This window comes from Ciconia boyciana, chromosome 16 (genome assembly GCF_034638445.1).
Source record: "Ciconia boyciana chromosome 16, ASM3463844v1, whole genome shotgun sequence".
NCBI lineage: Eukaryota > Metazoa > Chordata > Aves > Ciconiiformes > Ciconiidae > Ciconia > Ciconia boyciana.
The window spans coordinates 7,244,131-7,260,461 of NC_132949.1; the positions used below are offsets into that span (position 1 = coordinate 7,244,131).

The following is a 16,331-nucleotide window of genomic DNA, read 5'->3' on the forward strand; positions in this document are numbered from 1 at the left end:
GTTAATGTCTGGTTTCCATCAGTCTTGTGAAGAGTGGGAGGTGTCAAACCGGGCCAGCCTCTCTTGATTTTCAGGCTGTGCTGTCCAGTTTTACAGATTGCTTTTTGCAGAGGCCGTTAGCACAGAAGTAAACAGTTAATTTCTGAGATGACTGACATTAAGGACATGTTATAAAGTAAGGACATGAATTCCATTTTTATCTACTTTTATCACGATGTTGCTGCTTAAGGCTTTCGATAGATTGGAAATAAAATTACAGTCAGGGTCATGTAAATTAACTCTAGCAGTGATAGCAAAAACCCTGACTTTCTAAACTGAAAATCAACAGTCATTTCAGTACCTACAGACTTTCTTACATGTTACAGACTTTCTTACATGTGTTCTGTAAAATAACTTGCCGTAGGCCTTGATTCTGTCGAACACATAAGCATACGATTTTAATTTTCAAGAATTACTTAAATACGATCAACCTCAAGGCAGTTTAAGCAAGAGCTTAACTTTAAACATGTGCTTAAGCCCACTGCTGTGTCATGCCTGCACTGAATTCACCCACTGCAAATCTTAAACATGGCCTTGCTCTCCTTTTTGCACGGGTGCAAGAAGGAGGAGCTCCACTGCAAACAGTGGGCTTCCAGAGGTGTAAAACTCAGCAAAAGAAACAGTCCGTCTCGGAGTCACTGGAAAAACATCTCAGAAGTGACCACAGGCTCTTCTTGCCTCAGTTTCCTAGGCACGTATGAAAATTATCCATTGACATGATTTCGTGAGTCACCAGTGGATGATCTACAATATCCTTTCATAATTCAGTATTGTGTACAGTTAAATGGCTCTACATTCACCAGCTTCAGACATCTATCAGCATGTTGTACCTTCCTGGGTTTGTGCACCTGCTTTTACTCTGGATGTCCATTTCATGCAAGATTGCAATATTATTTTGTTAAAAAACTGCCACTGTATTTCTATACTACCCAAACAATCTTTTTCCCAGAATATCATTGAGGTCCAAGGGGAAAAATAAATTACATTAAATAATCCTTATTTACTGCTGACTGTGGGATACATTTCCTCTGTAATGCACTAATTGGCTACATTTTGTGCTTTGCAAAACAAAATGAAATCCAAACAAAATAAAACAAAAAAAGAGAAGGGATTAAATATATATTTTTAGGTTAAAATATTCATAAAAACCAACTTTATCTCAGAAATATTCTGAGATACATAAAATAGAAGAAAATTAAACGAGTCTTTAGTCACAAAATGTACTACATCCCGCAATACTAGATTCAATTAATTTAATAAAATATAATATACATATAGATTCTGCACATTGTATTGCTTTTACCTAAGCAGAACATATGCTTAAGTAAGCGTGATATAGGTTAACCACTCTTTTAACCAGCTGGTTCTTTAATCTTTCTTTGGAAATTTTTAACCCAGTGCCGTTTTGGAATACAGAGTTTTTAATTTTTTTTTTTTTTTCTCTTACATGAAATGAAGAAAACATTTGGCACCAACAGAAAAGTAACTCAGGGGTCCATTTCTGTTTGATCAAAGGAAAAGCTAGGAAGTGTCAACAAGTCTTTCTTTGGGGTAGGAGATGTTGACATACTGTCTGGAAGCAATGAATCCCCTATATCCATCGAATCCTTGGACTCACAAGATGGAGCACGCCGTCTCAAGCAAATGTCTCCACTGGCAGGTGAGATGCTGTGAGGTCCTCTAGGTAGTAAACTCTGTCCATCGGGTGGATCTATAGATATACATGGAGGGCTCAGTTTTTTCTTCTGCCGTGTTCCTTGCAAGCCTTCTATTTCACTTACCACCTGACTTATGAAGCCAGAAGAGCTAGATGTGGAATGGTGCTGAGGGCTGTTTTCCATTGAACAGATTTCTATTGAATGTCTCCTTTGATCATCTAACCAAGAGGGCGGTTTTTTTAGAAGACCCTGGGTGTCTACACTGTGGTATTTCTTCAGGTCCTTCAATGTAACGTTGCCAGTATTGCCTATGTTCCTCTTAGGAGTGAGAGGCTGAGCCTCTGAACAGGCACTCGAGGCTGTACAAGTTTCTGAAGTGAAAGGCTCTGAGGAGCTGTTTATTTCAGATACTTCTTGGACCATTGAATCTCCAGGTGTCTCCTGATAGGAGTCTGCACAAGCACACGATGCTGGTGCCTGCTTTGAAATATTATACTGATTGTGGGAAAGCTGCTGCGTATGAACGCTTGCCCGGCTCCATGCAGCCAACTCTTGTGCTTCTGAGGGCGTCAGAGCCACTGGTGACTCCTCCTTGGGCACAGTGGGGACATTTGGGTCAGAGAGTTCACTCACCTCGGTGTGGAGATTCTCCTTGCTATCCAAAGAGTCGTTCCTTATAGCCATCTGTATCAGAGCGCAAAGGGATCGGGGAGGAGGGGAGTTGCCAGATGAGAGAGACAGACCAAACAAAGGTTAGTACAAGCAAGGCACAGCATTTACAGGGCACTCAACTCTGCTGAGATACCTCAGCACACACCCACTGACTCCTATAACAACCTGTGTTGTGGATGCTAGCAGTTCTCATGCTTCAGAGATCTGAGGGTTTGTCCCTGTGTGAGTGACAGCAGAATTTGGCCCTTCACTCTTCGTAAATGGTTGACCTTTAGCTTTCTCCTCTAAGGATGGAGAGCTGCAAAAACAGAATGCCCCCACCTAAACTTAGACATATTCTTCTTATGCAAAGGATGAGGGTCTACAGCAAAGCCCTTTATAATTTTAGCAGCACAGGTACAAGCGGGAGAGGGAAGATGTGCAAGTGAGCCTGTGTATCCCCTTCTCTAGCTCAGGTGATGCTGAGGGCATGGAGCAGGATCCCCAGAGCCAGCGACGCCAGAGCAACCACGCTCTGCGCCAGCATCAGGGTAACAGCCTGTCCCTGGCTTGGTCCCCAGGCTGGAGCCACAACTCTGCACCATCTTATGGCAGGGGAGCTGGAAAAGCTGGAGTCCAAAGATGGACTAATAATAATAATAACAATAATAATATGTAATTATTTCAGCTTATTCTGATACTTGAGTTCAGGCTTCCTAAGGCACATTTTGCCTTGGCTGTCTTGAGCCGTATGCAGCATTAGTGCCTGCTGGCAGAGAGAACCTATGGCATGTTTCGAAGGCTTTGTCTTTTCACTGCACTGCATCCCCTTGTCAAAAGGGTTTATAAATCAGCCACATTAACTGGCCCTTAAAGGCAGAGTCTCAGTTTGAGAAGACTCTTAAATGATCTTAAAGATTAAAAACTTCACAGAGAAATTTGGAGGAAATGCGTACAGCTGGTCTCAGTCCTTTAGAGAAGTGTAAGGAGATGAAATTCCTCATACTAAGGAATGCTTTTGTGACGAATCGCCCCAAAATGATCTTAGAATTTATATAAAAATTGTCCCACAAGGATCGTTTGAGCCAAATGATCTCTATTCAGGCAAAGCTGTCATCAGCTGCAGTATGCACATGTGTGCGTGCAGAAACACAAGAGTCTATTGCTACACCTGCACATTGGGCTCCCTTTGTCATCTGTGAGAGCTGAGAGAATATTTAATATGGCAAATGATTTTGTCCAATGCTGGTGAATCCTTTCTAGTTAAAAATTTACAGCATAATACTGGCAACTAACCAGTCAAGAGTGGAGCTAATTCTGGTCTCCTTAATGCCAACAGTTTTAGTGAGTGTTTGGGAGAAGAAACCATGTTCATATCCTGAGAAGAGCCACAGACCACAAAAAAGTAGAACACAGAAGCAAAAAGTAATTATTGTCATTACTTTTGCTTGTACACCAACCTGTGTTGCATACAACGACAGTATTAGTCACCACCAGCTCTTTCTTTCCTTATGATACAGGCATCTTTGGTAGTTGTTAGTAGTAACTGTTTGTACAAATGTTTTACTGGTTTGTTTCAAATTAAAAGGACCCTCTGCCATCCCATTGGGGTGTACAGCTGTAGTAGCCACACCTTGGATACACAGTACTGGAACCAGAAAATCAATATAGTTTTGATTTCAGGTAGAATTCCCCTGGGGAAAAGCTTTTGTGCAATGCACTGCCAAGGAGTGTATTCCTCAGCAGGGAATGTTCTCTCAAAGCATCCGATCCACTCTTCTTCATCTGTGAGTGCATTGCTAATTGTCAAACTTTCCGGAGTCTAAACCGCACGTTACTGTGGGGACTGTGTTCACTCTCCAGCACTCTGGAGGGAAAGGGAGCTTAAACACACAGGTTTTAATGATGGAGGAAAGTGCACGGACCAGGTATGTGGTGGACAAGATTTATCTATACACAAATTTAGGAAAGGAGAGGGGAGAAGGGGGAAGGGAAAGGAAAGAAAGAAAAGAAAGAAAAGAACACAAATCAGAATTACATGCAATATATGCAACAATAAGGAAAAATGGGTACTGCAAACCAAAATGCTTTGCTAGTTCGGGCTATTGTGATGCGCTAGTAACAAATTAGCGGTGGCAATAAAAGGACCCAAGCAGAGAGCACCTGAGCAAGCAGAAGTGCCGGGGATGTAAAGGGAATTTTGCCTCTTTAGGGACTAAGTTTCACAGTGTCTGGCCATCTAGATTGCAATTAACAGTAACAGCAATACTGCCCTGTTGCCAGGAACAACCTTACTGCTCCCATTAGCCACACTGGGAGCTCCTTCCTACTCAGGAGCATGGCCGAGGCAACACCTCACTAACCTTCGGAGGGATCTGTCCAGCCCGTGGACTGTATCTGCTCACTGTCCCAAAGCTTTTTTCTTCCTGAAATGTCACTCCAAGAGCATGCTCATGCCACTGCATGAGCAGAGAGGGGAGGGAGGGGAATAAATTAACTTAAACATATGAAAAGGCTTAGAAAAAGAAGCCTTCAAAGATAGGAACAAAATTAGGCTGAGGAAGATGGCTAACATGGTAATTTATTCTAGATAGATCAGTTCAAAAGGATGGGTCTGTTATTCATTAGAAAGCAAGAGAGAATGGTTATGAACTGGAATCATGACATCAATTAGTTTCCCCATTAGCAGTGATTGGGGTAGCTGGCCAGCCCTGTGCAAACGAATACATGCTAGGAATTTCTTATGTCAATTTAGTATTACAGACTAATGTAATTGTTAACCTTGGTACTTCACATTCATTTTTAGAGCTTAATGAATCAACTGTCTAATTTGTCAATGTTGATTAAAAGATGAAAGAAATTGGAATATTTTCATGCAGGAAAGAAATTGCTTTTGAAAAAATAGAACTGATTTATTTTGCGTATATAAAATCAGGCATGAAACTACTGAAGAAAGCAGAGTTTGGGAATCAGACATGCCTCTGGTCCTGGCCCAGCTGCACAATGAAATATGGTTTAAAATGTGAGAGTGAAGCACAAGTTTAAGTATTTTACCAAAAAAGATACATTTAAACTTATGCTTCCAATCAACCAGACTGGAGTAATTGATTAGATCCCTTAGATCTTCGGTTGAATCAGGATTTAAATCAATGCCAGGCAAAAACCAGAGATAAAACCAGTTGCAAAATAAAATGTGTTCTGTTTTGCATATACTCAAACTTTTCAAAAGCACACAGGAGATGCAAAAGGATCTTAATTTTCAATTCTCACTGTAAAAACAGTATGCTTTCCATGATGGCTTTGCATACGAGATATCCAGCTTCCTTTAAAGTAGGAAAGTTTTCCCCTTTCGAGAAACCAGAGGAGCCAGAGGAAGGGTGGCCTGGGATGGATTCTGCAGTCCCTGTGTCCTTTCAAGCACTGAGAAAATCACAGCAGTTAAGAATTAGTTCCTTAACCCCAACGAGCCCCTGGGGAGCATTTGGCTGCATTTATGAAGAAGACTGAAAAAAATAAAGTGCTAACAATGTGGAGAACATTTAGGCATGTTGCCAAAGGAGATGATACTCATCACGCACATTCTTTGGAGACTCCTGGATGGCTTTCAGATCAAAATCCATCAACCTTTTTGTTATTTCTGTAGGAGAATTACAGTTCTCCGGAGGTTTCTCTGTGAATCCCTCCTTGAATTTAAAGCATGGTTAACCTGGAAACACGACAATATATAACCTCAGCAGGTTCATGATCATAAGTCTGCTTACCTGTCTGCGGAGCAGCCTTTCAGCAGAAGGAGAGTGTACCTGCTGGGAAACCTGGGGTTTGCTCTCCCTCACCAAATGGTCGTGAGCTCTTATGTGGTGAAAATGGTCTTTTGGAATTTGTAGGAGAGAGCTGGTGTCTGCCGGCTGCGACTGCACCGATGCCTTTGAACCTTGCAAGAGGGAGAGGAGACAGAAATGTGACATGTTCATCTGGGGATTGTGTCCCAATCTCAATGACCTTTCAGAGAAAACTGATCTGTTGCACCTTGGACCAGACAGGCATGGCAAAACCACTGAATTCAACAACTGGCTCCATAATTGGGAAAAAACTCCCACCTACTAATAAATTATTCCAAAATTGTCTATTATTTCATTTTTCTTGGCATTTTCCCTGATACAACTGGGACTAGCTCCTGTTTAGAACAGAAGAATATGAACCAGAAGTTCATCTGGACTGGCAATTTCTACATCCCTGCTTTAGGGCCAATAACTTTGCAGGCAACCACACATCTTAGCACCGCAAGGATCTGACTTTGAAAGACTCTAGAAACGGATGTCTCCATACCTGAGCGTATGCGGAGACCGACTGCTGGGATCTCAAAACCAGCATGCACACTGGAAATGAAGCAAAAGGGAATGGCACCTGGCAGCTTTCAAGGCTAGTTTTACAAAGCATTCCAGGAGAAGGAAATACATACTCTCCAGCCTCTTTTTGACCCTTTGTGGTTGCTGGCTACTTCTTCTAAAAGGTTTGAAACTCTGCATGCTCCCCCCTCCCCAGGCTCAACATTTTTCAAAACAATTCATTTAACCTGGACTGCATCCCAGAGAATCTCATTTGTCCTGGAATCTTTCCCAGAACAACAGCCCCATTACGAAGGAGTATTCAAACAAATACCTCCTGCAAGTGCCAGTGCTTCTGACAACAAAACCTTTCTCAGCTTGAAATATTATGGCTTAGTTGTGGTGATTTATTAGAGGCGCCTGGCACCTTTTGCTATCTTCACAGCACTTTATAATATTACAAACTGTAAACAGGTAGGGGTGACTTCCCCCACCCTGAAAAGCAGTGACATTGTAGGTGGAACAGGACAATGATGCATATGCCAAGATTTGGGCACCTTACCCACCTCTGAGCACGTTGGCCCACTTAAGAGGATTGGAATTTCACCAGCAGGAGAAAAAACACAAAGGGTTTAATTGCTTAATGTGGTTATGAATAAGACATCAGGTTTATCTTTCCAAAATACTTCTCCTACATCTCGGTGGAACAGTTTTTCCTGGGGATTTACAAGGGTGCAATGCCTGTCCCCGCCCAAGCCAGGGCTGTCAGATGGGGCTATTCAGTTTTCCAAGCTGGAAGTGCAGTCTTGAAGAAAGAAGGAACTCAGAAATTACCCACTTTTTGGTCAAGTTGACGTAGTTTTTGTTCAAGACAGGACAAACGGATCCGAATTAAGGGTCAAAAATGCAGCACTGGAAACTCCCTCTGTAGCAAATGGGATTCTTTCGTATGGTCAGGAATTATAGCTCCAAGGAATTTCTTGGCTGTTAGAGCGAGCCATAAATTATGGCTCCACTGAAAGTAATGAGAGTTTTCCTATTGACTTCAGTAGGATTTGACCAGGATTTTAGCTGTGCCTTTTGCCTTATGCACAAAGAGGTTCTTCAAAGGATAGCTCTTGACCTTGAAAATTTTGTATTATGGCAGTGATTTCTCACAACTCCAGATTCATCTTCCTCCGTTGTGTCCGCATTTTTTTTCTGCTGTTCAACAGTCACTATTCATCCAAATTCTTATTACTATGCAAATTTCAACATCTTATTTCTAATCTGTTCAAATCTCCTACCATTCTGAACAGTGCTGAAATTATGTTCTGCTTAGAGGCTTTCAAATGACAATGCTTGTAGAAACTTCTCTGTCTTATCTGTGACAAATATCTAAAATGATGGCATGTACAGAAGAATTAAAGACAGCTACATTCACTTACCAGCAGAAGGTAACCCCTAGCAGACAGAGTAAATGAAAGCACATTGATAAGCACTGGGAGGTAGCTGCAAGTACAGGTACAGATGTGCAGGTAGAGAGCGAGCCCTTGGTATCTGCAATATGCTGTATCTAAGAATATCTCTGAATTTAGTTCTAAGGTGTATATCCCAACCCCGCGCACTGGGAAGGACAATTCTACACTCTCTTATTTTTCCATTCATCTCACACTGAGATCTCTCTCAATTCAGCACACTTATGTTCATTTTACAGGCATTTAGAGACACCATTTTCCCATCTTTCACAGATGTTCCCATATAGAGCTTCCAAAACCTGCTAGAATAGGTACTGCTGCAAAAAAACAGACATGAGGAAATACTTTTCTGCTGGCATTTTTGCTCTGGGGCCATAGCTAGCTCAGGTGAGATGGATGGAGCCCAGGCTGTACAGACTGTAACCTTCAGGGAACCAGGCAGGGGGACAATCAGCGTTGAGCCAGGCCAACTGCTCACTGTCACACTGCCAAAAAGTTCAGAGGAAAGGAGTTATCTTTAACAGCCTGGACTTTGTAAGTTGTGGAGGGTCTTTGCAAGTTGTGGAGGGTCTTTGCAAAGTCATTCCACAGGTCTGGACACCATCACCTCGCTGGAAACCAATGGCAATTTGTTGCCTCCTACAGAACAGCTTGGAAAATCCCAGCTATTGCCATATTGGAAAATCCTGCTCTTGTCCCAGCTGACAGATGTGTACCTGACTGGGACTTGTGATGTGCTGGATTCCTCTCGCCCAGGGAGGCAGGGCAGGGGCTGGAGTACGGTGGCTGGAACATGTAGCTGTCATTTGGCAAAGAGTGGGTGCGCCCCACCGAAGGCTTTCTCACGCTCAGCAAGTCCTTGCTGGGAGACAGGGTCAGCGTGTTGTCTTTGGAGCGGAGATCAGCCTACAGGGAAAAAAGCAGTGAGGAAGGAAGACATCACAGGGTGGGAAGAGGAGAAGTGCCCAGAAACGCTAGCGACAGCCATTGCAATCAGTATGGCACGATGGGCATGCACATCGTCAGTATGTACAAGTTGCACGAATGGATCTACCAGGAAGCTATACCCCTCATTTTGTATTGTCAATAAGTTGTCACACAGAATGAACCACAGAAACAGAGGAAGCAACACTGTAGTAATAAACCATGACTATTTCAGGGATAGGCAAAGAAGGCATCATGCCTCAAGGCCAGCAAAGGTCACATGCTTTGCATAACTTTGACCCTCTGCAATTAACAGTAAAGCTCTCTGTATGTGCCCTCATCAGCAAGTCACACTTCTGCAAAGGTGAGTAGTTTCCTCTTCTAACAATAAAAAAAAAAAACAACAACAAAAACAAATACAAAAACTAGTTTACAGAAAATATTCTGTATGCTGGCTCCCAGCACAATTTTATTGGTTTTTCTTCTCACATAATGAATAACTAAACCCATTTTATTGAAAGGGATATCTAAACCTACTGCCTTCAGGGTTAAAGCCATTCTCTAATTAGAAGGGATCTAATGCAAGTGAGGGTTATTGTATATATGTTGACTGTGGAGTTTTTACAGCCAAAGAGTCTCTTGGAATGGGCAGCACCAGAGGCAATACCAAATGAGGTGGATTCAGGTCTGATTTCATAAGGAAATATCTCCATCCCAGAAACGTTCTTGGGTTTTATTATGTTGGACAGTATTAGCAAAAATGGAAGCAAAGTCAACTTCCCTGGATATTTCTAATGAAATAATTATTTCATCTTTAAAAGGTGTCCATTTAAAAACACAGAAAAATAAGACGTGACACTGTAGTCTGATACAGTATATTGCTGATCATTTTTTGAAAACTTTAAGTCTTATTTTCCGACAAATCTTCCCTTGACTCACTGCATTACAGGTTTTCTGAAATCAACGCTGAGATTTTTTTCCCAATTTTATCCCTCAGTCATAAAACCAAAATTTCACTATGGCATTTCGTTTGCACAAGAAACATGATGAGGTTAAAAGGAATTTACAAAAAGGAAAAAAAAAAGGAGGAAAAAAGAAGAAAAGGGAAAAAAAGGAAGACCACTGTTGTAAATGTAATGAAGGAACCAGATCTGCACTGTCATGCAGCATTAGTTTCAGTCCTCAGGAACCTGCCGATTTGGATATAGCCTAGATAAGAGAGACTGCAGTCTCCTGATATAGCTCAGGGAAGGAGAGCAAAACCTGTGCTGGTAAAGCTGAGACTTTGGGGTTTGGGAACCTCTCTGTTCCTCCCCTCCCTGCCTCCCTCTTCCGAGCAGTTGTTTATGCTATTTAGCTTTCATATTATTTAGCTTAAAGCAAAAAAGATGGCCTGAAACCTGAGATTTCAAATTCAAAACCATTTGGATCTGAACACGAGAATTTGGATTTGACATCCTACCCAAACCCAACCTTTAATGAACCTTTAGGTTCATTGACAGGATCCAATACCACAGCGGGCTCGTTTCCACTTTCCAATCATCTCGGGGGAAATCTCGTGAGTGAACTTCATGAAAACCATTTAGAATGGCTGCAAAATGATCTTCTGAGTCCAGCTCACAAACAGAGCAGTGGGAGCACATGACTTTTTGGTTCACTGGTAGTTTTGAAAAACATGTTGTTTTGGCTTGACTGAAAATCAAATCTGAGTTTTCTGTGAACCAAAAAAAAATCCCAACCCAAATCTATTTTAAGTCAAACAAAACATTCTGAGATAGTTTTCAACTAAAGCTGTGTCTAAATGAAGTATAAAAATATTGCATTTAGAAAAGATTTCAGTGAAAGCTTGCAGTTTTTCAGGAGTCTGGGAAATTGTTTTGACCAAAACACTTTGTTGGTATCGACACAAATTCACAAAAGGCTTTGTTCAACCTGGTTTTGCCTTTTTTTTTTTTTTTTTAATTTGAGAAAAAACATCTCTCTTGGCTATACCCTTGAGACTTTGCTATGCTGTCAAACAGGTTTGTCTAATCTGATTCAAAACTAGAAGGGCTCACTCCTCAGTCCAGCTCTCCAGACTAATTTTGAAACAAAATGTCCCATACAAAATGTTAAACGTAGTTTACAAAATCTTTTGCGCGTGATGCCATGAAGCATGATGGGAAATATTGTCACGGTTTTTGTCACAGATGTTTCCCAAATAAATGCTAATTAGGATGACAATCAACTAGAATGGCAGAAAATTTATCAACAACACAAACATCCAAAGGCAGGTACATGAACAACAACAAAGAAAACAAGAATGACCCAAAAATGTTGGAAGAAGAGTTATGTCTGTTGTACAGCAGAAAAAAAGCACTTGACTGCTACACAGCTAAAAATGTCTAATGTTTCAAAGAGGAGATGGTTAAGGCAGGGTTCAAAATACTGGTTATTTCATTCAAAAAGACACAAAACAGTCCAAACTTTTTTTTTTTTTTCCCCAGCGGGATGACTGCTAGTAAGAATTCACAAAACAAGCAGCATCTCGGAGAGATCCCCATCTGATAGTTGTAAAATAAACAGTCTGGCACCAATCATGCAAAAAGCCTTGTGGTGCCTGTGTTCATAAAGACAAAAATCCATTACAAACCAAAGGGTTGCAGATGACCCCTCAGCAGAGGACACATGAGTCATTAGCTCATGGATGTCTCTTCCACGCAGCATCACTGATTTGTTTCAGATGGGGAGGAAATTTCAACCTTGACACTTTCCAAAGTGCTTTTTTACTCTTTATTTTACTTGTAGAAAACACATTGTTTTTACATAAGACGCCAAGGGAAAAATAGAAACAAATACTTGTTCCTCGCAAGGAGCCAAGTTCGTGGACAAGAGTGATAACAACCCAGGACCTAATGGCATTAAGGACGACGTCCTGTTCAGGGGAACGGTTGGTGCTATTTGGAAATGGGCTTGAACTGAAAATGCCATTAGGCAGGTGTAGAGAGGGGGAAGCAGTATTTCGAACCCTGTAAACATCAGACTATACAGCGACCAGTGTATGTACATTGCTTTCCAGAGCATTAAGTAAGTGTGTGTTAGTATCATCAGGAAAAGGGTCATCCGTCAGAGCTAAGGACCAGGACTTTTCAGAGAGAATATCTGACGCCAGAGACAGAGCCTCCATCTCAGCTAGAGGGATCTAAAGGGAGAGATGATTAAGCATAAGAAACCAGGACACAAATCTTTAAGAAAAGAAAAAAAAATTATCATAATCTAAATACTTCTAGACACTAAAGCAATATCCCTGCAGTGGGAGATGCTACATCATGCACATTGTTACTGGGGACAGAATGTTAAAGAAACGAAATATAACAAAGAAATGAAAAAAAAAGAGCGGGACATTCATACTTAAATGCTTACCAGTGAGCTGGGAGGGAGTTTAAAACATACACTAATGCTAGCATTGTATTTTGTTGTTCTCCTGTCTAGATGAAGAAGCAAAAGTAACATTACTGTCATACTAAAGATATTTATCCTCTTGGCTATGATCAAATACAAGAGGCTTCAAGATCTTCCGACTTCTCTGAAGTTGTTCCTACTCAATAACTATGCCGTTTTCTTGGCCTCTAAGCTAATCTGGCTGAGTCTGCAAAGATTCCCCAACACCAAAATCATTTTGCAGGTGGGGTATGGAACATGCCTTTCCCTGCGCTCCGGGGAGGGTACGGGGACCTCCCCCTCTCCAAGGGGGACTATAATGAACTTCCTAATGGCTAAACGGGGACAGGGAGAAACTTAAGGCTTGATTCAAAGTCTGGAAAGGTCAGCAAGTGCCTTCCTGGTGACTTCAGTGGGTTTTGGCCTGCTAAAGAGCCTCCAGTGCCTGGGTAAGCACCAATAACTGTCCTACTTAAAGAACTGCCTGTGTCTTCCAGCTCCCAAATGCCACCCCAGCCCTGGCCCCCAGCAGCCTCCTCCAGCTCTGAGCAAACCCGAGCTGGGAATAGGTGCTGCACTGCTGCACTGACGCTGTACGAACACATCCCCGCTGAAGGCATTCAAGTAATTGATAAAAATCTTTATCAAAATATCGATGAAGCTCGCTCCCTAGACACAAAGCTCTTTTTATAAGAAATGTGAAACGTCACTTCAGGTTTTGGAGAGAAAGGGGGAAAAGGGGACTGCAGTGTCTCCCCAGAGCAGCATCCCTGCTGCCAGGCTTGCCCTGAAGTGCAGGCTCAGCCCTCCCCAAATCCCCACCTCGGGTACGTGTCTGAGGCTGGTGCCCGTGGCAGTGGGAGAGTGGCACTGGGGACAGCATTTCATCGGGTAACCTACAGACCTGGCTCACGCTTGCAGGGGCCTCCTGGACTGGACAAGTCCCAGGTGCGTCCTTTTCGTTTCTCACTGTGCATTTTTTTTCCCTATCCTCTATGCTTGAAAAGTCTTTCAACAGCAATATATCTTCCAAGAGAAACCACAGAGGCCCAGATCTGTTGCACTTAAGTTGTCAGAGGGCTGGATTTTCTCACTCTTAGAAATGGCATCAGCGGGGTGAAATAAACCCAGTGATGAGTGAACCTTGAGAGGCTCAAAACTTCAGCTGAGATAAGGAAGAGGGTCGGGCTCCTCTCATCTAACCTTGGATTTGATAGCTCCTCTAACACAGTCATCCACTGGCAACGGATGAAAGACACGCTTTGGAGGAGCTCCTGATTTCATACGAGACTCCCCAGAAAAGCATCGCTGCAAAGGTTGCCAACACAAGGACAGTAACCCCTAATGAGACAGAGTCAAGCCACCGACTGGAGCCCGAGCACATGGGGAAAGGCTGTGCTAGAGCATGGTGGACACCAGCAGCTCCTGCCTGATGGAGTGGCTCTGCTGGGAGCTGCTATTAATCAGGTTGCTTTCAGCAAGTCCCAGCGCTGCTCTAAATTCCTGACTTGCCTGAGAACATGACAAATGGTGTGAACAGAAAAGCCAAAATGTAAACAAAACATCACCCCTCCCTTCAGCCTCCCCTCTCCAAAAATTGAGTTTGAAGCCGTCAAAACATTTTGTTGGAAACATTCAACTGATTCATACGGGTTTTAATTACAGGTGGAAAAAAATAAAATAGCTTAAATTTTAAAAGAAAAAACCATTGCAAACTGGAATGCTATATTTTTTCATTACAAAAATGTCAAAACAAAACCATTTTTTTGCTGCAGCAGCAGTTTCTGGTGAAAAATGTTGTGACAAAAAATTTCCAACCAGCTCTCGCTGAGTTTCATACTGACCCTCTGCCTTCCCCGCCAAAGCTACTGTCTCTGTTCCTCTGGTAATTCTTAGAGGCAACCACTTCCTACAGCTTAATAGACCTCAGTCTGGAAAGTGATACGCAGCAATCAGAGGGAGACATGTTATCCCGCTATATAAAGATCTGCAGTAGGATTTCATTTTACCTAAGCTTGTTCCTTTCCTCTAATGAACCACTGAGTAGGATAATTTAGAGTGTCAGTGAGCTCATAAATAAGCACACTGATTTAACAAGAAAACTTCTGCTATTTTTAGCCAGAAAGGGGAAAAAAAATAGATCAAGAAATATGGAATTTGCTCAATTCCAACTGCAGGAAAAAATAGGTATGCTTGAATTATTATTATGGTCACTGCTGCAATTTAGGGAAAATATTTGCTCTAAAGAATAACATGCTTGAGAAAGTAGGTATTTTATTCTAAGAAGTAAATGAACTAATTTTAAACAAGTATTACAGCCCTTCTTTGAGAAAGCACTGGAGCACACGATTACTTAAGTACACCATTAAGGGCTGCCTCACCTTCTAAATTCAGTTTAGATCAGAGAGGAGGATCTAGTTTACAATGACCCACTTGCAAGAAGCCTCTTTAGGAAAACCATTCGAAACTGGATTTTCATGCAGCGTAAGTAGGCACAAAATGTAGAGAGCATTTGATGATCCCCAGCAGCTCAGGCTCTGCTCTGGGAAAACCTCACACCATACTCCAGGCTCTGCAGACGTGTCCTGACATTGCTATGGGGCCCTGGTTAGGAGCAAGAAGCCAAATACAAGAACCCCACTGGAAGGTGGAGATAGGACTTTGTACGTTTTTCCCTACAACACTGGTGAACAGTAAATCCCAATGAAAACTTCTTACTGTGTTGAAGAGGGAAACTCAGAGCCTGTACTTTTCCTCTTGCATTGATACACAACATCATAAACCAAGGTATCAACTCCCACAGAAAAAGCCAAAATGACTTACGCTTCAAAATCCCTGTGACTACGTTACATAAAGTAAAGAACTTTAACTCTCTAGTAAAGGTCTCAGTCAAATCGAGTTTGGATGGAGACTTTGCAGGAAATTAGGAATATTAACCTGGTTCTCAGAGTTGTAATGTTCGGGAGCTGGGAGGGCATAATGATGGCACACAGAGCCTGACAGGTTGTCCATCAGCTTCAGCTCTCCTTCCAGAGATTCCTGGATCAGCAGTGATATGGTATCAAACAAGTGCCTTTCCTAGGAGGGGCGGTGTATAGCATGCAGAAAGGGAGAGCAAGCCAAAAGAGAAAGGAAAAAAGTGAGGGACAGAGACAGAGAGAAAAGAGGACAGTGTATAAAACCCAACAAACAAAAGGGGAAAAAAAACCAGAATAGAAGGGGGGATAAAAAAAGACAGAAACGTTCAGGGAGAATAGCAGTAACAGAAACAACGGGACAGGAGAGGTGAGGCAAGAGAGGAGAGAGAACAGTGCAGTAATATCACGGTGAGCAGTGACAGCTTTCTCAGACATTACTAGAGACGGGGCCGACGCCGGCTGCCTTGGGATCGTGGCTGCTCCCGCTCGGGGCCCTCCTCGGGGACAATTCTTGCTCTCAGCAAACACGACCGGTTACTCCTGGGATCAGAGCTGTATAATGGGGCCGGTCTAGCAGCATCTTGATACTTGGTGCTGTGAACTTCCACAGGACACTACTGCTGTAAGATTTCTATACACACTGTCCACATTTTTGAGCAAGGCCTAATATTTGACACCTAAATCCATATCCAGGGGTCACAAATTAAAATAACCTGACTTGAAGAGAAGCTGAGCATCCTGTCCATAAAAGCTGCAGACGCCCAGGATGGACACACGTCAGGTCACTAATTCACGTGCCGGACATGGGTTGAGGTGCCTCAGTTGTTCTGGTCGACTTCAAACCAGCTGGCCACGGCACAGACAACGGGAGGTTATACAGAGCAGGGTCTGGCTTTCACAGGCAGCATGGGAGCAATTTAAGGGTTGCACCTTTCACAT

The 16,331-nt window shown here is 42.4% G+C and overlaps 1 protein-coding gene across 1 annotated transcript in view; it reads right to left on the bottom strand.

Moving 5' to 3' along the window:
* Window positions 1-1,526: 1,526 nt before the first annotated feature.
* CACNA1G (calcium voltage-gated channel subunit alpha1 G) overlaps window positions 1,527-16,331 on the bottom strand; it is a 100,822-nt gene continuing 86,017 nt past the window's right edge. Inside the window, exons 33-37 of the mRNA XM_072881515.1 lie at window positions 15,412-15,552; window positions 12,101-12,235; window positions 8,847-9,036; window positions 6,110-6,279; window positions 1,527-2,381 (exon numbers count right to left, since the gene is read on the bottom strand). Of these exons, the coding sequence (XP_072737616.1) occupies window positions 1,527-2,381; window positions 6,110-6,279; window positions 8,847-9,036; window positions 12,101-12,235; window positions 15,412-15,552 (1,491 nt within the window). The remainder of the gene's footprint in view (window positions 2,382-6,109; window positions 6,280-8,846; window positions 9,037-12,100; window positions 12,236-15,411; window positions 15,553-16,331) is intronic.